This window comes from Mesoplodon mirus, assembly GCF_964341445.2.
Source record: "Mesoplodon mirus genome assembly, chromosome: 6".
In the NCBI taxonomy this organism is placed as follows: Eukaryota; Metazoa; Chordata; class Mammalia; order Artiodactyla; family Ziphiidae; genus Mesoplodon; species Mesoplodon mirus.
Genome location: NC_138982.1, coordinates 8,184,838 through 8,207,827, shown reverse-complemented (window position 1 = coordinate 8,207,827; position 22,990 = coordinate 8,184,838). Strand labels below are relative to the sequence as shown.

At 41.0% G+C, this 22,990-nt stretch overlaps 1 protein-coding gene and 1 pseudogene across 3 annotated transcripts in view; both read right to left on the bottom strand.

The window, feature by feature from the left end:
- Window positions 1–3,113: 3,113 nt before the first annotated feature.
- Window positions 3,114–9,518, bottom strand: RNF7 (ring finger protein 7). 2 transcript variants are annotated; one of them, XM_082624620.1, is made up of 3 exons: window positions 9,233–9,518; window positions 5,641–5,688; window positions 3,114–4,060 (listed from the first exon to the last, which is right to left on the bottom strand). In XM_082624620.1, the coding sequence occupies exons 1-3, from the start codon at window positions 9,398–9,400 to the stop codon at window positions 4,004–4,006; spliced, it is 273 nt and encodes a 90-aa protein (XP_082480746.1). In that variant the 5' UTR covers window positions 9,401–9,518; the 3' UTR covers window positions 3,114–4,003. The 2 variants fall into 2 exon arrangements, with proteins under 2 accessions (XP_082480746.1, XP_082480745.1); XM_082624619.1 differs by having other exon boundaries at window positions 9,226–9,507.
- A 741-nt stretch (window positions 9,519–10,259) lies between these two features.
- The window catches only part of LOC309806520, a 45,251-nt pseudogene continuing 32,520 nt past the window's right edge, over window positions 10,260–22,990 (bottom strand). The window contains exons 8-10 of the transcript in view: window positions 15,203–15,315; window positions 10,545–10,627; window positions 10,260–10,425 (exon numbers count right to left, since the gene is read on the bottom strand). The product of the transcript in view is annotated as an uncharacterized misc_RNA (transcript). The remainder of the gene's footprint in view (window positions 10,426–10,544; window positions 10,628–15,202; window positions 15,316–22,990) is intronic.

The following is a 22,990-nucleotide window of genomic DNA, read 5'->3' as shown; positions in this document are numbered from 1 at the left end:
AATCCAGGTTTCCTGGCACTAGAGTTTCAGCTCTCAGCCTTTAAACTGAGTAGCAAAATGCAGAAAAAATACTTTTCCCGTAAGACATATTCTGTTGAACAAAATCTAACCGTGGTAGAAATGGAATGACATAAAGATGGCAAAAGAGGGATGGTCCAGCGGTTAAGACTCTGCACTTCTATTGCAGGGGGCACAAGTTCCACCCCTGGTCGGGGAACGAAGATCTCACATGCCGCGTGGCAGGGCCAAAAAAAAAGATGGCAAGAGAGGAACGATCATGTAAACATTGCTCATGTATTTTGTTACGTCATTCAGACATTCAATATAAAAGGTCACAATTTTATTTGTACTTTAATTCCAATTTTCCTTACATCTAAATCAGTAACGTTTTATTTTTTTATTTATTTATTTATTTTTTTGCGGTACTCAAGCCTCTCACTGTTGTAGCCTCTTTCGCTGCGGAGCACAGGCTCCGGACGCGCAGGCTCAGTGGCCATGGCTCACGGGCCCAGCCGCTCCGCGGCATGTGGGATCCTCCCGGACCGGGGCACGAACCCGCGTCCCCTGCATCGGCAGGCGGACTCTCAACCACTGCGCCACCAGGGAAGCCCTTAAGTATTTTTTAAAACAGGGCTTACTAAAGCAAACATGGAACTTTTCTCATTTTCAGAGCATTACCCAAAGTTAGCCCTTGGCAATATTCTAAAAAAGCAACAAAGCATTGTTTTAACAGTTACCTTTCTTATCAGATGTCTACCAAACTTCTAAAGGAACAAATGTTTTTTCTCATCGTAAAGCCTCCTACGTTAGCTTCAGTTCTATAAAACAATTTTAGGCTTCTTCTTTAAGCCTAAAGTGAGTATTCACCATCCTATGTGTGTCCTAGGTATTAAACACTAATTTAATAGCTGTTCACACCTCTAGAGAAGAGGGCACAGCTCTGTAAGATTTGGCTCTATGAACTCTTCCTTTTAGGATAGCAGTTATTCTAAATTCTGAACCCTTTATACTTAAAAAAATTATTGTGTGTGTCATATTAGGTTTAGGACAGTGGCAGCAAAGTATGTAATTGCCTGTACAAGCACTTAAACCGTTGCTCCCCAGCCAATGCTACCTCTAAAGGGGATGTTTCGGAAATGTTCTCTTTGGATGGCACGAGGCTTGAGGACACCGCTGGTGCTCGGTGGGTAGAGGCCAGGGAATCCTGGTGTCTCGTAACGTGAGAGACAGTCTCACATGAAGAAACACGGTTCAGCACCCCGAGCCACTTTCGAAGGTTCATGCACGTAGTAGAAAGTCTGTTTATTATTATCTGAGCCTAGAACCTAACTTCTTTTTCCATACAAAGTACGTTTCTGCATCGCTTTAAAATCCACTGAGGTTTCCAAATATGCAACTAAATTGCAAATCAGGATTGTAAATTTGTGTTGTTCAGCACTTTACTAGCACAGTTCACCATTTTGGGGGAAAAAAGTCTTATCAATGGAAATGTTCCTCATGTTTCTGAGTCACAATAGTCTACAATGTTGCTGTCTTCGTGTAGTGATTACACACACACACATGCACACACTCATCAGCCTACTTCATTATGTCTTCTGGTGTAACTGTGCTCAAGCATTTACATACTGAGAAAGAAATGAATTATAAATTACTTTCCTTTTATTTCTACTTTATATTACAATTATTATTGTATACATTTTAATTATGTGTGGAGATATATTTATGAATTTCACTTCAGGATAGTAAATGGGACTTTTTTTTTTATAAAAAGGAAGTAGTGGGTTTGGTAGGGTGAGATTTACTTAGATGTCAGCTGTTAATACGAGAATGCAACTTGCATAGATGGGAAGTTATATAGCCAAAGATGACAAATGTGTTTCCAATACACTAGTGAAGTAAAATTCAACATTGTTTAATCAAATGGAAAGAAAAACCTGTTCAATGCTTAACCTTTGCACTGGAATTCATAAATGTCACAGCGTGTTCTTTCTGATGAAACAACGTGTACTGAACTTTCAGCTGGCTATGCAAATGAGCTGATATCATCCCAGGTTGGGTAGGATCAGTGCTGCTTTGTCCCAGTTCCTCCTCCTCTTCTACCCTCAGATGCTGATGTGTAATAGAAACAGAGCTTTGTTAGAAGGTGGGCCTGCAGTTTTGCCCTGTGGAAAATCAACTTATTACCACCATCCTTTACATTTCATTTACATACTGTCATACTGACAGAAATAACTCAACATTCTATTTCTCTTCATTGCAAAGCCAAATACTTAGTTCACATTTTATAGACACAACCTTTTAAAAAGATTAAAGAGCTGCTAAAACAGATTACTGCACAAGAAACACATTCAAATGGTCCAAACATATTTGTATACTGTGATTCTTTCAGTAGATAATTGTGAAAAAAAGATAATAAAGCAAAATCTACAAGAAATAAATAGGCAAGGTGAAGGCATACAGAATTCTAATTTTTATTTTAATTATTATATATATATATATATATATATATATTTTTTTTTTTTTTTTTTTTTTGCGGTACACAGGCCTCTCACTGTTGTGGCCTCTCCCGTTGCGGAGCACAGGCTCTGGACGCGCAGGCTCAGCAGCCATGGCTCACGGGTACAGCTGCTCCACAGCACGTGGGATCTTCCCGGACCGGGGCACGAACCCGTGTCCCCTACATTGGCAGGCAGACTCTCAACCACTGCGTCACCAGGGAAGCCCTAATTATTATATTTTTAATATTCTTTTATGTATCCACATTCCTTAGATTCAAAGAGATTCAGATTGGCAAACTCTGAAACTGCAGAAGTGAATGGTTAAGATTTTGGTTTTTTAAATGCATAGCAGTAGCCTCTATTATGGAAAAATTCATGGGTTCATAAATTGTGGTTCATAAATTGTTCCAAGATAACTTCCACTGAATGTGAGTTGGTTTGATAAAATTTTAGTATTTTCTTACACTTATGTTTCTAGGTAATAAAGTTAAAATTTTATTATTACCAATGAAAGAGCAAATGAATATTTTTTCAAATTAAACAAAAGCATTCACTTGACAAATTAGCTTATTAAGTTGAAGGTTGTGCATAAAATTGCAACAATGACAATTCAAATGAGGTAAACAGAATAAACCGTTTATTAAAACATCATGTGATAAAATAAACTTTTTAATCCAATGCTACAATGGTAAACATTTTCCCCTCATTAACATTCCACCTAAAACACAGTTAAATTACAACGCAGTATGACCAGAACTTGAAAATACTTCTGTCCTTTACCACTCAGTAATTGAACAGTGAGGTGAGTGCAGATCTAGGTTTTCTTGATGAGTCAGAGACAGAGAATGATAACGTAGAAGACAACTGAAGTCTCATACAACCAAAGGTTAAATTTTATTTACCCTGTTCACTGGTCCAAACTTAAAATTCTCATTATATCAAATAAAGATTTCATGAATCATCCCCTTCCCTGCCAAAAATAAATATCAGGAACAGATTAAGGGTAAGAGTTGGGTTTTAAACTGCACTTTATTTGTTACTATAACATTGGGTTTTTTTTAAACTGATCAACCATAAGCATGCAAAAAGTTCTCTTCTGAACGGAACTGCTTCCATAGCTCCTTGGATATCAGTAGGTAAATGATAAACGTCGTTCAATTTATAGTTCTCTCCTTTATAGCACTTATAAGCAGTGTGTGAGACACATACCACAGAGGTAGGAAAGACCATCTTTAATAAATTATCTTCTTAATTGTAGAGAATTTCTGCAAATAAAACTGAAAAAGGCTAACCCGTGCCTCTGATGAGTCCCAAAAGACCGCAGATGCACCGCCTCCGATTCAAAGAATTAGTCCCCTGGAGAGTACTAGCCTTTGTAGGGCACCTGATAACAAGATCCACCAGGGCTCTGAACAACTGCACAAAGAACACCTTCCTCTGCTCTCATTTGCCGATTCTCTGGACCACCCAGTCCTGCTGGCAGAGAGGGCAGCGATTGTTCTGTTTCACCCACAGGGACATGCAACAGTTATGGAAGGAATGATTACATTCTCCCCAGACGACTGAAAGAAAAAAAAGAACATCTGACATTACATATTTCAATTTAAATTACCGAGCTCAAAATTCTAGCTTATTTTAGATTATGTAATAATTAGGGTTCATAATCTTGAATAAAGATGGTTAACTGGTCAAAATAATTTTTTCCAGCTATAAAGAAATGGAACCTTACATATGTAAATTACACTTAAGAAATGAGATACACCACTGTGCTTGGGAACTTTCCATCACTGTTGAGAATCTGTGGGTGCTGTGGTGGCCCCCAGTTCCTACATAGCTCCACATGGTATCTTTCTCAAGTCAGGAGATTAAAAGACTTTAGTCTTCCTTAGATCCCAGACTACCTCAGTCAGGCACTGACCCTGGAGACCTTTGGGTCTTCATTTTAGTGAAAGATGTCCTCCTGATTTTTATTTAGCAAGATATAATGAATTTTAATGTTTTTAGCTCACAGCAGGCTATTATAAACAGGTGACATGCTTCTAAACATTATTAGTTGGACCTCTAATGAGTTGTTTTCTGGACGTGGTGAGGATCCACAGGCAACGCAACTCCTCACGTGACAAACAGAACGGAACTTTCAAAGTGGCTGGCTTCGAAAGAGAGGTCTCTTTCAAGAAAAGGGTCTCTCTATGGTCAGAGAAAGCGGGCCTACACCTCACAACTCCCAAATGAAAAATTTTAAAACAAACAGAATCGAAGAAACAATTTTAACCAAGGGGAATCACCCATAATCTGGGATACAATCTCAAACATGGGCTTCATTTATCCCTTGCTTGACCAACTGAGCTATAACAGAACAATAAAAGAAATAGGAAAAAAAACCAGGACACAAAACTTTTTGTGAAAATTGTTTGTAGGGGTAGGAAGCTAGGGGACTCATTCTAAGTCTTTTGGGAGGAAGAAACAGGATTTGATCAAAACTACATAAATCATTAAGAAGCCACACAAACACAAAGGTAACCTTTCATTTCAGAAAAATATTTAAACGCTTTTATATAGCAATCTAGAAGTGATGACCTCAAGAACTGGGACATAAAAACCTTTGAGTTGCTTAAATATTTGGCCTAAGACAACTTCTGTAGTCCCAGATGTAAGTCAAATTTAACAAACTTCTATCTATAAACTACATCCAAAAAAATCTTGAGATTTAGAATTGTTTTTACCTTAGTAGAAAAGTTAAATACCGGATCATAAAAGAATATTGAATACTGAAATGCTTTGTTAGAATAAAATCCTGACTGACCAAAACTAACCTGTAACATACTCAAAACTTGAAGGATGTTTTGGCAAATTCCTTATTTTATACTCTTCTTAATAGAAAAGAATTATTTCTTTTTTGATTATCAAAATGTTTACCATGCCCATGTCTAGAATATATAACCAATTCTCCTCAATTAAAGCAATTGAAGGTCTAATTCCATTAAGACCATTTGAGAACCAACACATTTTATATTAATAATGGATCACTGCTTTACAGTTTATTTTTGTGTATTGATAAAGTCAATCTTAATTGCAAATTCAAACATCCCCACTGAGAGAAAACCTTCAGTTGAAAAAGCAAGAGAACAAAATTACAACATACCAACACAATCCTCTTGTTTGTTTTCAGCTTGACATCTAAGACAGGCATCTAAAAGTAAACAAATAGCAATTCTCATTCTGATGCTCAGAATGCAATTTTAAAAACCCATACACTTCAAAGTCAAATAAAGGCCCTAAGGGTTAGAGATGTAGATTAAAAGACTCATACTATTAATTTCTCATCTGAACATAACTGCTTAAAGATGAATAAAGTACAAGGCACTCTACTAATTTACTTATGACCACGAGCAATTTCACAAGGGTTACTGACCCTCTATTTTTACAAGCTCTGATGTAAAGAACTTGAATGTAACCACCAGAGAAAAATATGCTATACTACACTATATTAGGAGTTATAAATAAGCTCACTGGGCATGTTCACACAGATCAACCTTATGAGTAGTTTATTTTCAAGACATCCTTTTAAATAAGCCATGCATATATATTGTATTTGCTTACACATAGATAGAAACTCTAGAAGGATATCCAAGAAACTAATAATAAAGTTTACCTGGGAGGGGATGGAATGGGAAGGAGTTTTCACTGTGTACTTTCTCAAGTTTCTAAGTTATGTGACTGTATAATCTCTATAAAAATTAAATGTAAAAAACTCCTAAATACTAGGTTCTCTTTTTTTCCTTTTAAGGAAATGCTCCCTCTGAGCCCAAAGCATTTACCCAACAACAGTAAAATATTTTAATAAATTACTTGGGAGAAAACATGAGGAATGGGAACCAAAAGGGTATACTAGAAGTTTTCAAAATTGAATCTGTACTACTATTTGTTTTGATGAATGAGGTAATATAGAATATTTTAGGAACCAATGAAATGGACTCATTCACTAGCTGAAAGGAGTCAAAGTTGGGTAAAAGGAAGCTCAAACCAACAGAAAAAAATAGTTTTTAACATAAATTGGAGGAAAATAATTCTGTAAAAACAGAAACACGGTGGAGCTGAAGCCTGCTTCTCTTCTTACACTGGATTATGCTCAGGCATTTGTTTGCTCCTCTCTGCATGCTCTCACCCTTAAGAAAACACACCACCCTGGCCTCTTCAGTGTGGATTAAAAACAACCACCGCCTCCTGAGGCCTTCTTCAATTCCACACTTACTGAGTATCTACTCTGTGCAAAGAGTAATGCACTGTCGACACCAAAATGACCAAGTCTGGGTCCCTGGTCTCACCAGTAAATGGTGAGGTAGATAGGCGAACGACGAAATATCATAAGGATCATGACATAAGGGTGAAGACATGGCTCTGGTTCTGTGTCATCACAGAATTAGAGTTCATGATCCCAACCGTCTCTTTTACAAATTAGGAAAACAAGACTCCAGAAAGTTAGCTCAAACGTCCACGTTAACATACAGCTGTGGAGGGCTACTCTGGCTCTTCATAACTGGACAGCATTAGCAAACCTGGTCGCCTCTTCCTCACCAGGGCTTGCTCGCTGTACCATCTGCTCCTTTCAGGATGAAGCGGGGACAGTGGAGACCCAGGAAGAGAGTGTTAACTACCTCAGAGTGGGCTGGCAGGCAAATCTTAGATCCAGAAGTCATAACCAATCATTTAGGCGTATGAGATGAATTCCACACAGAAAGGACCTGGGATTAAGTGGGCTCTTTGTATAATCTAGAAGTCTCTGAATTATGCTGATAGCTTTGATTTAGATTCATTATCAAAAACTGACCTAAATGGATAAAAATGACTAACGCTGCAGATAAAGGAAAACATTTTCTTTTGATGATGTTCCTAATATCGAAAACAGCACATTTCTAAAGAGTATAGTAACACCTTTCAGAATGATGCTAAAAAACAAACTTCCTTTTGCTGTCACCTGACCACTAAGTGGATTTGAACACCTCATAAACAAAATACAGAGTTCTAGTCCGGAATACGTCCCTGAACCCAAAGCACATTTGTTGTAAATCTGTAACATTAGTCCACAGTAGCAGGATACTTGCTATAATTAGAAAGTTAATGTGAACCGTGAGTCATTTACAGCCCATACTTTGACTTACTTTAAATATCCCAGGCAAGTTTATTTCTTGCAAAATTGCAACCATTATTTTTAATTTTGCATTTCTGTTTACTATTTTAAAATTTTTCTTCGGGGAGGAAAATAAAATGCTCTTTTAGGAAATTCTTTTTTTTTAACTAAAGGAAATTTAGGGGATAAAATTTTTAACGGTTTGCCGTACAAAATAACAAAAATCGCCTGGATAAGTTAAAAATGTCACTCAAACTGGAAATTATGATTCTAGTTTTCAAGAAAGGGGAAGGACAAGGGAGCTGTATTGCAGGCCAATAAACTAGGTACTTTGAAAACTTGATACACAATATAAGCGGATCACATCTGAAATCAAGTTCTTTTAAAAGTAAAAAATGTTTGAATCCCATGGTTGTAAATTCTCTTTAAAACAAATCCTTATGAATAAAAAGCATAAGAGGAGACAGTAACTTGAGAAATCGCTTGATTCTGGTAGGTTTCAATTTTCATTCCTCAAGAAGAGAGCAATTTTTAAGTTATTTTCTCCAATTCTCTCATTTTTCAGTGCAAGACACAAAGCTTTCAAACTATAGAAACCTCCGTGTTCTCCAACTACCTTCAAGAAACAACACTTAAGATGCTCTTAAATGCAGGAGTTTTAAATGCCCCATTTAAAAACATAACGTGCATTTCAAGAGCACCTCTTTTTCAAGGTGGTCGGAGATCTTAAAACAGAAACCATATAAAACATAACGAGATGAAGCTCTTCCGAAAGGTTTCACTTGGTCCAATATTTTTATTAAAAATATCGTAGAAAGAAGTAACAGTTATTTGTAAAAGAGGGTTTTCCATAAAGGTCTGACTTCAGGGCACTGTCTTCTCCAAGAAATGGCATCCTATGACAGGAAGGGACCAGGAAGGAGATGAAGTTTTATGTTTCTGAATAAAAGGGCTTACATTCTTCCCGTTCAAGCCAAGCGAGTGCTATCTGACCAGTCTCGAATCATCCAGCTTTAAAAGCCAGCAGAACAGTAGCCCATCCAGAAAGGCAACGGCTAGGAACATTTTTCTTCCCTGCGCCTCCTCAGAGCACGACTAGGGGTCGTTTTTGTGGAAGATGACTCCAGAGCATCACTTTGTTGTGTGTGACCAGAACCACTTTAGTGACCCGCTGACTCAGGGCCTTGACCCTAACCTCTCTGCGATCGGCTTTTTGAAAAGGGTGCCGTAGCTGGCCACACAAACCGAAGTGGTTCCTCCCAGCTCCCATCAAATCGCCTACTTTTATTGTCGTGATCACACCCATCATTACCTGAAATTACCTTGTTTAACTGCACTGCTTACCACCCGTTTCTCTCCCCAGAATACCAGTCCCCGGCGCTGGGCGCCTGCTGAACGACCCCACGGCCCCTGGCGGCGGCCGCAGCCCTCTGACCGGCGGCAGCTCGGGCGTGGCCCGCGGTCCCCGGGCACCGGGGCAGGGCGACCCCGCCCCCACTCCTCCAGGAACAGTCTCTCCGAGGCTCGGTCTGTCCCCTACGCCCGGAACCGGGCCCGTGGAGGCCGCAGCGCGGCCCGGGCCTCGCGTGCAGCGCTTACCCATCACCTGGACCCTACAGATGGCGCACGTATCGCACTCCACGTCCCAGCTCCACATGGCCACGGCGTTCCACTTCTTGAGAGAGAACATTTTGTCGCCTCCCGACTTGGATCCTGCGCTCCCGGAGTGAGAGGACAGGGCGCAGGGTTCCTCGCCGTCTTCCACGTCGGCCATGGCGGCGGCGCGAGGCCGGCGGCGGAGACGTTGGGTCGCGGGAGGCGGGAGGCTATGGCGCCTCCGTGGGGCCGCCCGACGGGCCACAGCGCCGCCCGCAGGCCGCGGGCCACCGCCGGGCCCAGGACTGGGGCCGCCCGCGATTGGCTGGCGCGCCCGAGTGACGTCACCGTACGTCAGCGCTGCAGCTTCCCGGTGCCCGGGTGTCTCGGTGTCATGATGTACCCGCGCCCTCGCGCCTGGCCAGCTCAGGGGCCTGAGGGGCCCGGAGCCGACTCCGCACAATGGAGGGTTCCACTGCGCAGGAAACACGTGTCCTGCTTTATGCCTTCATGACACTTACGGCTCTCAGAAGTTGTCTTGTTGATATATTCGTTTGCCTCGTCCCTCCCAAATGTAAACGGCATCGGAGCGGGGACCATGTCTTGATCACCACCTTCTCCTCGGTATGTAAAAAATGCAGCCTCAGGAGGGGCAGTTATTTGTTGAGTGAATGAATGACGATCTAGGAATCTGATTTAACGGTTCTGAAACTTTTTGGTCTCGTGACCCCTTTACACTTAAAAATTATTAGGACATTAAAGAACTTTTGTTCGTGTAGGATGGATATATACATATACACACTCATACTATATATTTCCTTGTTAAGAAAACGGGAAAAAATTTAAATGTATTAATTCATTTAAAAACAACAGTAAGAAACCCGTTACAAGTTGTCCTTAGAACAAGAATATCATGCACTCACAAGAGAGAGTGAAGAGAAATAGCTGTGAATATTGTTATCCAAATAGTTTTGACCTTGTTGGTCCCCTGAAAGGATCCCAGGAACCCTGGGAACTATACTCGGAGAACCTCTGATCTAGTTTAACCTCCTTTTATACGTAGGAATCATGAGGTCCCGAAAAGTGAGTAACTTATAGAGCACACTGCTCTTCCGTGAAGGTGCCAGTTTGGAAACCAGGGTTCTTCTGTTGCTAGCCCAGGGTCGTATTATTATGTTGTCCCAAGCAAAGCAGATAACATCTCTATTTAAAAGATAAGAGATAAGAAAGCTGAGGCACAGAGAGCGGAAGAAGATGCTTGATTTCCACTACCACCTAGTGGTGGACACCTGCTGTGTCAGGTTTGGGACTCAGCCTCCCACCTCTTCTTACTGGCCCTAATCATCCCTTCATCTCCTGATGCCAGGCCTTGTGCCTGGGCCAGGGCTACCCAAACTCCAGAAATCTGGCAGAGGAACAGGGATGCTTATGCATTTACGTATTTATATATGTAAAAATATAAATGTGGACACATGGTCACATTTGGCTAGATGCTCATGTGTGCTGTTCGTTGAGTGGTGCAGTTAGGTGCTGTGAGGGACAGAAACATTCCTCAGGACGGATGTAGTGAGGGAAAGCCTCATGGAAGAGGTGAAGTTTGAACTGGGCGGAGATGGGAGGCCTTGGAGGCCAGGAAGTGAATGGAGAAAGCAGACCTCTGCGAGGCTGTCAGCTTGAACAGCGCAGTAATGGTGGTGGCAGATGTAAATCTGACCACAGTAACTTTATGAGCAGACAAACACGCCTGTAAACAAACCTAGGTGAACCATCCAAAACACATTTCATTCACATTAAGCTACCGCACATCTGACTAGAGATGGCTATAAAGGCTAGATAGTCAAAAAAAAGAAGGCTGGAACCAGATAAGGATAAAATGCCCCCCGTTGGTGGGAACTGGGCAGTCTGAAAGAGAAAAGGAGGGACCTCAGCTGAAAGTCTAGAGGATGGTTAAGAAGGAGAAATGGCACATGCCCATGCTGAATCTGAACCTCATCACCCTGCCCCTGGATTATTGTGGCCTGACTTCCTTCCTGTCTCTCCTCCCGCCTCTAGCATTCAGTCTAAAGTGCCTGTTTCGTTTTCCTCTGTCCACTTTTCCACCTGGCACTCTCCTGCTCAAAATGTTCCGTGGCCCTGCGTTATCACTAGAACAAAATCTAAATGTGCCAGTTGGTCCCTTAAGTCCTGCCACCATATAGCCCCAGTCTACTTTCCTAGTAGTCATCCCTAAGCACTGCTCACTGAGACCGTCATCACATTAGTCGGCTCAGTCATCCAAACACACCCTGGACTGTCTTTTTTTTTTTGCCCCTCACATTGTAACATCTCTGAAATTGGTCAGAACTTCTCCCTTCCTGCTCCGGCTACATTGCTTCTTAAATGAGGAAAAACTCACTTATCTTTGTGTCCGTACTCACCACTCTTTGCCACTATTTATTCATTCCTCCCAGAAAAACCATAGCACTCAATTCACTCTTTTGGCATCAGGTCGCATAACAACCCAAAAGTGCTGTTACTGATGTTCATCAAACAATTTTAAGGTTTTTAAATTTACAGCTCATAAATGATAAAAACCTTAAAATAGCAAAATGAGTATCCAATGGAAAAAAAAGCAAGTACTGTTAATGGACTCTCCAGAAATTGCTACGTATGTACTTCAGAGACAAAACACATCAACTCATTTAAAAACTTTTTAACTGTGGTAAAATACACATAACATAAAGTTTACCATCATAACCATTTTTAACTGTACAGTTCAGTAGTATTAAGTACATTCACATTGTTATAAACCAATGTCCAGAACTTTTTCTTCTTCCAAAACTGAAACTCTATACCCATTAAACAACTCACCATTTCCCCCTCCTCCCTCTGGCAGCCACCATTCTCCTTTCTGTTTCTAAGTTTGAGTAATCTAGGTATCTCACATAATTGCAAGTATATAGTATTTGTCTTTTTGTAACTGGTTTACTTAGCATAATGTCCTCCAGGTTCATACATGTTGTAGCATGTGTCAAAATTTCCTTCCTTTCTAAGACTGAATAATATTCCAATGTATGTATTTACCACATTTTGCTTATCTGTTCATTCATCAGTGGACACATGGGTTGCTTCCATCATTTGATTATTGTGGATAATGCTTTTATGAACATAGGTGTACAATTATCTCTTCTTGATCCTGCTTTCAATTCTTTCGGATATAAACCTGAGACAGGAAGGGGGTAGGGCACAACCTTTAAAAGAATGACAGGGCTTCCCTGGTGGCGCAGTGGTTGAGAGTCCGCCTGCCGATGCAGGGGACACGGGTTCGTGCCCCGGTCCGGGAAGATCCCACATGCCGTGGAGCGGCTGGGCCCGTGAGCCATGGCCGCTGAGCCTGCGCGTCCGGAGCCTGTGCTCCGCAGCGGGAGAGGCCACAGCAGTGAGAGGCCCGCGTACCGCAAAAAAAAAAAAAAAAAAAAGAATGACATAGCCCAAGGGCACGACATAAACTGATTAGAACCAACTAGGTCCAAGATGGCTGAGTCAGCTCTACTTGACCTTGAGCGTCAGTATACGCTCATTGTAGCACATCAGCACACTAAATGACACACCCCAGCTTCCATGGCAGTTCCAAGGACGACCACAAAAGGTCAAAAAGTGAGCAGTGGCTCAGTTACTGGAAATCCTCACCCCTTCCGCAAAATGGCTAGAATAATCTCCCACTCATTAGCCTATGAAATTACCCACCCCAATAAAAACTGACAGCCCCATACCCTCTTGCCTCTCTTGCCTTCCGAGATGCCACACTCTGTCTGTGGAGTGTGTATCTCCCTGAATAAACCTTCTTTCACTTTACTATGGCTCACTCTTTAATTCTTTACTGTGTGAAGCCAAGAACCCACACTTGGCGGCCGTCCCAGGGACTCACCTGAGACCTGGGATGGGACCCTCCTCTCGCGCCCTACTCTCTTTTCTGCAACAAACCCAGAAGTGAAGTTGCTGACTCATATTAATTCATTTGTAATATGAAATTTTCACACTTTATTCTCCAGGCTGCTCTTTTTGTTCAGTAGTATGACTAGGGCATGTCTCCATATAAGCACTTTCATATCCACATTATTCTTCCTAATGGCTGCATAGAATTCCACTATATACATTTCCTGTGATTTATTTCTCTGAGAACCAGTTGAGAGACATTTAGTTGTTTCCAATGTATAATTAATAGTGCTGCAGTGAACATCTTTATACATATTTCCTTGCACATGTGTGAGAATATATATAGTACATTTCTAGAAGTAGTATGCCTGAGTTAAGGCTATGTATTTTTCATTTTGATAGACATTGCCAAAAGACCCCTAAATCAGCACAGATTTTACACTCCCAACCAGTGGATGTCGGTGGCAAATCTTTAAAAAGTTATTATTATTATTTTTTTGAGTGGAAACAATTTCTCAGGAAGCCTCATACATTGGATATATAAGTTCTAGAGATTTGTTAAATTGATATCACTACCCTATAGGCTTCCTTACCCTGACTAATGATTTATACTATTTCAACTCATGCTCTAATGTTTACCTTTAATGTATGAGGATCTTGTCTTCCTTGCTAGATGCTAAGATCCTCAAGAGTGGACATAATTTACTATACTCATCCTCACCTGTACAATTAGTTTGGTGCCTGGAACTTGCCAGCAATTGTTACATTGTACATAGAATGAATGACAGTTTTTGTTTTTGTTTTTAACTTCAAAATGAAGAGATCTTAAGTGTTTTTTTTTTCTATTTTTCTTGTGTAGCTATTCTAAGTGAAATAACTGGAATCATCAATTCTAACAACAATAATACCAGCCATTAATATTTAATTTTGAAAACATACTATGAAACAGGTATTGTCCTAAAATACCTGAGATGTGTTACCTCATTCAATGCTCACCAAATGAAATAGGTGCTATTCTTATCTGTATCTTACATAAGGAGAAACTGAGGCACAGCGGCAGGCGGACTCTCAACCACTGCGCCACCAGGGAAGCCCCTGTCTGAAATCTTAGTGAGGGTGGGGGTGGAGTGAGCAGAAGTTTCCTCATTTGGGAGAAGATCCCCATTTTTCGGGATATTGTCTTTTAGAAAATGGTTATTATTTCCCCAAATTCCTATTGTTCCCAACCATAGATATATTTATGAAAGAAGAGTCTTTCTTTCTTAAAGATCATGACTTCCTTCAAATTATAAATTTCACATGCACAAGAGAAGAATCCCACTTATTTTTACTAAGGCATACTTGTGAAACCCACATTTTAGAAAATGACAAGCGTGACAGAACTAACACTACTTTAAACTTTCATAAAAGAGTCTTATCAAATTTTAGAACTTGAAAGGGGTTTGGTTACAGTGAAAAATATTATAGAACAAGCAATATATTTCCAGGCATGTCTAGTTGGCCATGGAAATAGATAGAATCCATGTGGTTATATGGTGTCCATATTCAGTTTTTAGCCTGTGAAAAAATGAACAGGAAATCATAAATGGAAAAAAAGAAAAAAGGAAGTTCAACTTTATATAGTAGAGAGTAAGCATATGTGAACAATTACCCCCCCTAAGAGGTAGCACAGCTTCATAAAGAGTTTAGGTAAATTCACCATTTCAGATCCACAATAGGCTAACGGGAACCAGGATGTGTGTGTGTGTGTGTGTGTGTGTGTGTGTGTGTGTGTGTGTGGTGTGTGTTGGGGTTGGTGGAGGAGGTTTGAAGAGAGGAGGAGGACTTTGCACTAATCTTTGAGAGAACTACGTTGTTCTCTTCCTGCTTGTCCCTTGGTACAATCATCGTCCATCAGAATGGAGCAATGCTTTAGGGGAGTGTTACCTTGAACCCAAATGCTCATGATCTCATCAAGCCCATAATGTGCTATACTCATGGCACCATCTATCCCAGCAAAGTGCCCAGGCTCCAGACAGTGCCCCCTGGTGGCTGCTACTCACAGGCATAGATATCAAGAGCATGCCTTTTTCTTCTTTTTACGGGTAATACTAGATTTCTTGCTGTTTTTCCAAATAGATCTGAAGGTGTATGAAGAGATCTGGGGAGTGACTGTAATTTTTAAGACGGGCAGTTTACCTGAGAGGAGGAAGAACATAATAGTAACGGGGTAGGCTATCTCACAATCCCATTTGATGGACTGGGTCTTAGGCTTCTGAGCTGGGCATTCTCCCACATTCTTATTCACTGGGCAACTTTCCTCTCACCCAGTACCCTTTCCTTATATCTTCTTGATGTGAGTGATCATAATAATTAATTTATTTCTGTAATAACTTCTTATACTGGTCCTTTCTTTTTCCATTCCCACTATCATATCTTGGATGATTCCAGTAGCCTTCTAACTAACTGGTCTTCCTAACCTCAGACTTCCACAATCCCAAATCTGTCCTGGACCCTGCTTCCAGATTAATCACCTAAAAGCAAAATTCTGCTCTTGTCATTCATCAGTCTGATAACATCATTGGCTGTCCATCTTCAGCAGACATCTTTTGTTTGTGCTTGCCCAGCTTCCACTGTAGCTTCTTGCTGGAACAGAACCCTGAATTTCCGTTGGGGTTCCACTCCCCTGCCCTCCAGAGGTGGACATGTAACTCAGACCTGGCCAATTCATGCATTTCTTCTCCCTGGCACAGTGACTGGTCAATAGGAGTGCACGTGACTCATGATGGTCCAATGAAAGTAAAGAGAAAGGCTCTTTCTTGAGATTAAACAGGCAGATTGTAAACTTCTGGCTAGTGCCATCCTACTTGCCACTGTGTGGGAAGAACCTGCCTGTGAATAAAGTCGACACAGAAGCAGAACTTTCAGGAGGTGGGGGTGGGTGGCATTATTTGAATCCCTGACTCTAGGGGAACCTGTAGCTGGAACTACCCCTGGACTTCCCATTATTTGAGTCAATAAATTCTTTTTGGTATTGAAATCAGTTTTAGTTGGTTTTGTATAACTTGAAACCAAGATGTCTCGCTGATTTTCCTGTATGGACCTGTGATATTTTGATTTATAAGAAATATATATTTGGTCATTTGGCTGACCAAATATCTGTGAGGAATATGCATTTCTTGTATTTGTCCATGGTTCCTGGCTCACAGCTCCCAAAACCCTTGCAATTTCCTGAGAGATAAGAGCAATGGCAGCATCTGTGTGTCCTCAATTCCTGAAAATGCTTCAGAGCTATCAAGTTGAAATGCGTGCCTTCTTATTCATAACAAGCCCCTTGCTACCACTGGTTGGGTTTATGTTAATAAGGTGACTTTCAGAAATTCCCTAATGAGTGGGGCTGGTTGCCAAGGGAACCAACCAGGAATGGAGGGTTGGAACTTTCAGTCCCTTGCCCTGATTTCCAGGGAGGGGAGAGGAGAGGGGCTGGAGGTTAAACCAATCACCAATGGCCAGTGATTTAATCAGCCATGCCCATGTAATGAAGCTTCCATAAAAATCAAAAGGATAAGGTTCAGAGAACTTCCACGTTGGGGAAACAGAACGATTCTATGTGTCACTGTGCCACGTCCCAGACTCCACAAGGACAGAAGCTCCTTTGTTTGGGACCTCGCCCCACGTATCTCTTCATCTGGCTGTTGATTCATATACCTTAATATTATTTGTAATAAACCAACAATCTAGTTAGTAAACTGGTTTCCTAGCAAATTAATCGAACCAAGGAGGGGCTCATGAGTGACTGATTTACAGCCAGTTGCTCAGAAGTACAAGTAACAACCTGGATTTGAATTGAGGTTGAAACATGAAAATGGTTGTAAGGGTGTGGGATCAGGCTGGGCCCAGTGAGGGGCGGTGGAGGGTCAGGGACTTGGAGGTATACAGCAATATGGTTTGTAATTTCAGGATTTGGAAAGTGCCAGAATCTGGGCCACAGAGGGTCTGGGTGGTACAACTGTGCCTGGAAGAGAAGCAAAGTCAGTATCCTAGTTGGATGTTTTCCTCTGGTGAGCAGTGCTTATTGGTACTTGGTGTGCTAGGGGGCCCTTCCATCCCATGGCTCATCATGGAAAATCAGGGTGTGTGTTAATGGGGTGGGGCTTTGCTCTGATACTCCACAGTGGGGTTGGTCCAGAATAAAATCTAAGGTAGTCACCTTCCAGGGGCGTGCCTAGAGCGGGAGGTCGTGCAGCAGCCCTTCGTGTTTCCTGGGTCTACTTTTGGCCCAGGTGTGTGTCTTCCATGTTCCCTCGTAGAGCAGCAGGTTATGCAGATGCAGGTCTGCTAGCCAACTCAAGGGGCTATGCCGAATGTCTAATAAAGACCCTGGTCTCTCACTTGGGCCACTCTGGAGGGGTCACTGGCTTCAAGGGCCTTTAACAATGTCTACAGTCCAAAGGACTGGCCAACTCATCTATAGCACTCTAAAAGAGTTTGAGGCAAAGACAGCCAGTTCCCTGCCTGATATCTTTTCCTTCTCATCTTCTTTGCTAAAAGAACTCATTTTTTTTTTTTTTTAGGGCAACAATGTGCCCAGATAAAAAATAAAATCTATTTTTTCCAGTCCTCCTTGGCATTAGGGGTGGGCATGTGACACAATTCTGGCCAACTAGACATAAGCAGAACTATGCTGGGGATTTCTGAGATTTTCTCATACAGGTACAAGCACTTTCTCCTTGTCCCTTCCTTCTCCTTCTTCTGGTGTGAGTTGGAAATGGGAGGCTACAGGTGAAACAGCCACTTTGCAACCATGAGGATAAAAGCCACTTGCTAAGGTTGATGGTGGAGAAAGAGAGGGGAAACCTGGGACACGGACGACATGGTGGAGTGTCTGTTACCTGCCTAATATTCCTCTACTTGAGTTCACCACTGTAGCTAGTCCTGTTACATGTAATCAAGCATCATCTCTACCTGATGCAGAATTTAATAGCAAATAGTATAAATCATAGTCAAGGAGAGAAACAAAGCTCAGAGTTTAAAAAAAAAGGATGGGTCCAAAGCAGAGGAGGACGAGGTCTTCAAAAGGAAAACAAGGTCCAAAGTCTTGACTACTGAGGAGGGGTCAGGAGGCAGTGTGGGATTTTGTGGCTCAGGCTGTGACAAGTGTCAGGGGCTGGAGGCCACTTGAAATGAGGCCTCAGAGGATTCGTGTGGCACCCAGACCCACAGAAGACTGTCATGTTCCCTTATCACCACACTTCTGGTCATCCTTTTCACTTCTTCTCCTTATAAGGTTCTACTCATTATTCAATGCTCCAGTTCCTTAGCAGAAGCTGAGATGACTTAAGGTAGTAATTAGATATTGAGATGGAGTTACAGAACAATGAATGGCATGGTGAGAAAGCTATGCACGTTTCGATTCCCTAAAAATATTTTGATCAAAACAATGCATACAGGGCTTCCCTGGTGGCACAGTGGTTGAGAGTCCGCCTGCCGATGCAGGGGACACGGGTTCGTGCCCCGGTCCGGGAGGATCCCACATGCCACAGAGCGGCTGGGCCCGTGAGCCATGGCCGCTGAGCCTGCGCGTCCGGAGCCTGTGCTCCGCAACGGGAGAGGCCACAATAGTGAGAGGCCCGCGTACCGCAAAAAAAAAACCAAAAAAAATAAAAACACCGATGCATACAGATAGCTAAACAATTAAATAGGGATTAAAAAGTTTATAATGAAAATCAGCAGACCCTCCCCCTCCTACCTCAGCATCCACAGCACTCTTCTCTAGAGACAACCACTTTCAACTCAATCAGCTGTTTTTCATGTTTAGTGCCTTACTTCAAAGTACTTCTATATTATTTATCAATATTTCCATTTAAATTTTTACATATTTACTATTGTCACTTTCAGCAAACCTTTCAATAGAGATACATCACAATTTTTAGTTAAATCAACACGTTAGATTCATTGGTATGATCATACATATTTTGTTCACAGTGTTTCTTTTTCTTATATAACTTTCTTTTGCCTGATTTAATAGTTGCCCTTTTTTTCATTTGCATAGTTTTGTATGTACCTATTAGAAATATTTCCCCCAATTTCTTTTATTTCTCACATACATATCATCATTTCTTTCAAAATACTTAAGCATTTCCAATGCTTTATTAATTCCGTTTTTAATGCAATATTCCCCATTTCCAAAGTCCTCCCTTTTTCTGACCCGTCTGGACTAGGTCTGACCCTCAACCATCTTTTGGGATTCCCTTTTCTACTTTTCTGTATCGATTCTCCTGATTTCTGGATTCTGCATTCTTTGTCTTTGTGATTTATTCCCTCATTTTGCTCAAGCATCTTCTCTGGAAGCTTCCTGAGAAAGGATATAGAGGAGGTACGGAGTTTGAGTCCTTGCGAGCTGAAAACATCTTTAGTTTACGCTCACACTTGGTGAGGAGTTGGGAATGTGCAGGGTTCTCACAGAGCTGCCATGGCCGTGCTCCTTGCCTCTAGCTTTCAGTTAGGAAGCCTGAGATCCTTCTGACTCCCAGTCCTTTGTGTGCAATCTTCTTTCTTGTCATATGTTGTTAGGATCTCCCCTTTATTCCTAGCATTCTGAGATGCCATGATTATCATGCACTGTGCTGAAGACTCAGGGGGCTCTTTCAGTATGCAGATTTATGTCCCTTGGTTCTGGGAAAGTTCTCCATTTATTCCTTTGATAATTCCCTTTTGTCACTTTTCTCTGTTCTCTCTTTCTGAAACGATGAATTAGATACTGGTGCTCTTAGACTGATCCTGTTGCTCATATTTTCTCACCAGTTTTTCATCTCCCTATCTTTTGTTCTACTTTCTGAACACTTTCTTGACTTCATTTTTCAACATTTGTTTTGAAGTTTTTGTTTTGGCTATCATTTTCACTTTCTAAGAACTTAAAAATTGTTTTCTAATCTTTTTTCATAGCAGCCTGTTCTTATTTTATAGATGCATTATCTTCTGTTTTACTGAGGGTGTTATAACTAATTTCTTTTTAAATTTTTCTGCATTGTCTCTATATCTTCAGGGTTCTTTTGTTCTCTTTGTTTCAGGTGTGGTTTCCTGTGTTGGAGAATTGCCTCACGTGTCTGGAGATTCTCAGATTTCTGTTCACAGTGAGCCATGAGGATTCCAAAGGCTGACAGGAAGCTCCTGTGTATGTGCAGGGCTTGCTTACCTGCTAGGCTTCTTTGAATGGTGAGGGAGTGGCCAGCTGTTAGCATCTGGAATTCCTTTCTCTGGGACTATTCAGTTTCTCAAAGAATACCCCAGTCTTCTACATGGCTATCAGCTTTCTGGAAGCAAGGCAGACAAAGAAGGCTTGGGTGAAGGGAAAGGCTGAATCCCAACTTTGTAGAATTTTCCTTACTCCTCCTCTCTCCGGTTTCTCGCCTCACCCTCATTGCTGGGTGCCTTGGGTCTGCTGAAAGGCTGTTTAATCTTTCCAGAGAAAAGTCCCTGATTGGTCTCCCTGCTTCCGCCCTTGCCTCCCCTCCAGTCTGTTTTCAACTTAGAGCTGGAATGGTCCTGTTAAAATGTGGGTCAGATCAGGTCACTCCTCTGCTTAAAATTCTCAGATGCTTTTCCATCTCAATAGAGTTAAAAACTAAAGGTCCCCTGCCCTCCATGCTTACTTCTTGTCTTATTACTTTCCCGTTTTCTCTCACCCCATTCCAGCCATGCTGGCCACCTTACTGTCACTAGAACACACCACGTAGGCTCCTGCCTTACGGCCTCTGCACTTGCTGTTCCATTTACATGGAATGTGCCTTCACAGATATTTACATGGCTTGCTCCCTCGCTCCTTTGGGTCTTCACTCAAATGTCCCTTCTTAGTACAGCTTTCCCTGGCAGCCCTAACTAAAATTGCAGCCCCCAGCCCCCAACATACACACACTATCTCCTTATTTTGCTTTATTTTTCCCTTAAGTATAATCCCCATCTGATACACAATAGTATATGTTTTCCTTCTTTTTGAAGTTGTTAGTTTACTGTCTGTCTATTGTTGGTTTGTTGTTACTGTCTGTCTGTCTTCCACTAGGAAGTAACCCCCACGAAGGCAGGAATTAATTGCTCAGTTCACCAACATCTAGAACAGGGCCTGGCACACAAGAGGCATTTAATAAATGTATGTGGAAGAAAGAAATAAGAATAAATAAATGAAGTGATCCTGAAGTATTGTTTTGTTTTCTTTAAAAATATGAGTTGAAAAACAACCCTGTAAGATGTGGATAGCAGTTTATCTTTTTATTAACTTCTTTTTAAACACGTGAGGTTCCTGATGTTTCTGAGGAAGGTTTCATTGTATGTATTCCATCGTTAAAAGTAGGTCATTAAGAACTCCTTAGTAGGCTAATATAATAACCTTAGGCTGTTAATTTGGATTTCATGAGAGAAGTAGAATTAGAATTAGAAATTAGCTTGATAACTTGCTAATGATAAGAACACAAAAGCAACCAGAAGAACATTAGTTCTATAATCAGTGATATTACTAATTGCTTTTAATGTTTAAAATGATGTCATTAGGGCTAAATGGCAAGATATTTTCCCTATAAAATCCAACCAGGTAACCCTATTTGAAGAGTCTTTCTTGGTGTTCAAACCAACAGTCTGATTGAAGTGCTCCATCAGAAGTATCTCAATTATTTTGGGTGAAAATATGGATGCATTAAAACTACTCATATATACTACCACATTTGGGAAAAAACTGATTTCTTGAACTAGAAATTACATTTTAATGTTTTTTAGATGAGTATTTTCAGGTGGGTATTTCATGATCATCTTCCTATATATGCAAATTGAGCCATTTACTAAGCAAGCACAATGTTTTGCAGCTCCAGATACATACTCAGTGATAATTATTTTCCATCAAACCATCTGAGACCACCCATCATTAGCACCCACTACAGAGATGGTCAGTAGACTGCCTGCAGCTTTATGTCTTCTAGTGCGGTGTGTAATGAAAAGTTGCTGCAGTGCCAAGAAAAACCAAGAGATCATTAACCTGCCATCAGTTTATTGAGCCTAAATTAAACTTAAATTTGAATTCATTTTAACAGAATAATTCTGTTGAGTTTGAGTTCAACTCAGATGGACTACAGAGTAGATGTTCTGTTTCTCTAAAAATAGAGGGATAATCTTAAAATCTTGGAATCCTTTGATTGGCTGTTAAGAAATGGCAATACAGTAGTTTTAGTTTAAAAGTGGCAATGAAGTAGACAGTAATATAATTCTCTCTAGAACTTCCAGTGTTAAAAAACTGAAATCTAGAGTTATGTCATGTCTCTAAAACTGTTTTATTATAGAAATGATAAAAGACTGGATGCTTGTATCACTTAATTCTCTCCACATAACCTACCAGATAGTGCACCAAGATTTCTCCCTGCTTTTGTTAACGTTGAATTTGGATTTTCAACTGTGTTTATGATGTCTTTCATTAGGCTTTATTTAAAATGACGTTTCCTCATCTCTCCGTCAGCAGTGAGATTGGCTATTGTTAATTCTGGTCATGCGTATTGTGAAGGAGAGGACAGGTGTGGCCAACGCTAAACAGCTTGTTCCATATGTGATTCTCTCATTTTCAAGGGATTACATGATCATAAAACACCGTTAATGCTGTCTCTGTGCCAGTCGCACTTTAACCGTTCTTTGATGATCCAGGAAGCACATCAGAATCTTACGAGGGCTGGTACTTGAGTTTTCCAGTTGATACCTGGAGAAATCTTTGCAGGTCAGGTTGGGGGGAAGAATCGAGAATGGGAGAGAATTCCTCAGAGAACAGGTGAGGATGAGAGAAGAGGGAGAAAAGAAAGAGCAACAGATTTTCACTTCAACAATATTCATTACCTAGATCGAA

Excerpts from the sequence above, each read along its gene's own strand:
- RNF7 (XM_082624619.1), bottom strand. The coding sequence starts at position 9,400 with ATGGCCGACGTGGAAGACGGCGAGGAACCCTGCGCCCTGTCCTCTCAC. Across the intron at positions 5,689-9,225 it reads CTGTAGGGTCCAGGTGATGG|ATGCCTGTCTTAGATGTCAA; the intron begins GTAAGCGCTGCA and ends GTTTACTTTTAG. Across the intron at positions 4,061-5,640 it reads CAAACAAGAGGATTGTGTTG|TCGTCTGGGGAGAATGTAAT; the intron begins GTATGTTGTAAT and ends TTTTTCTTTCAG.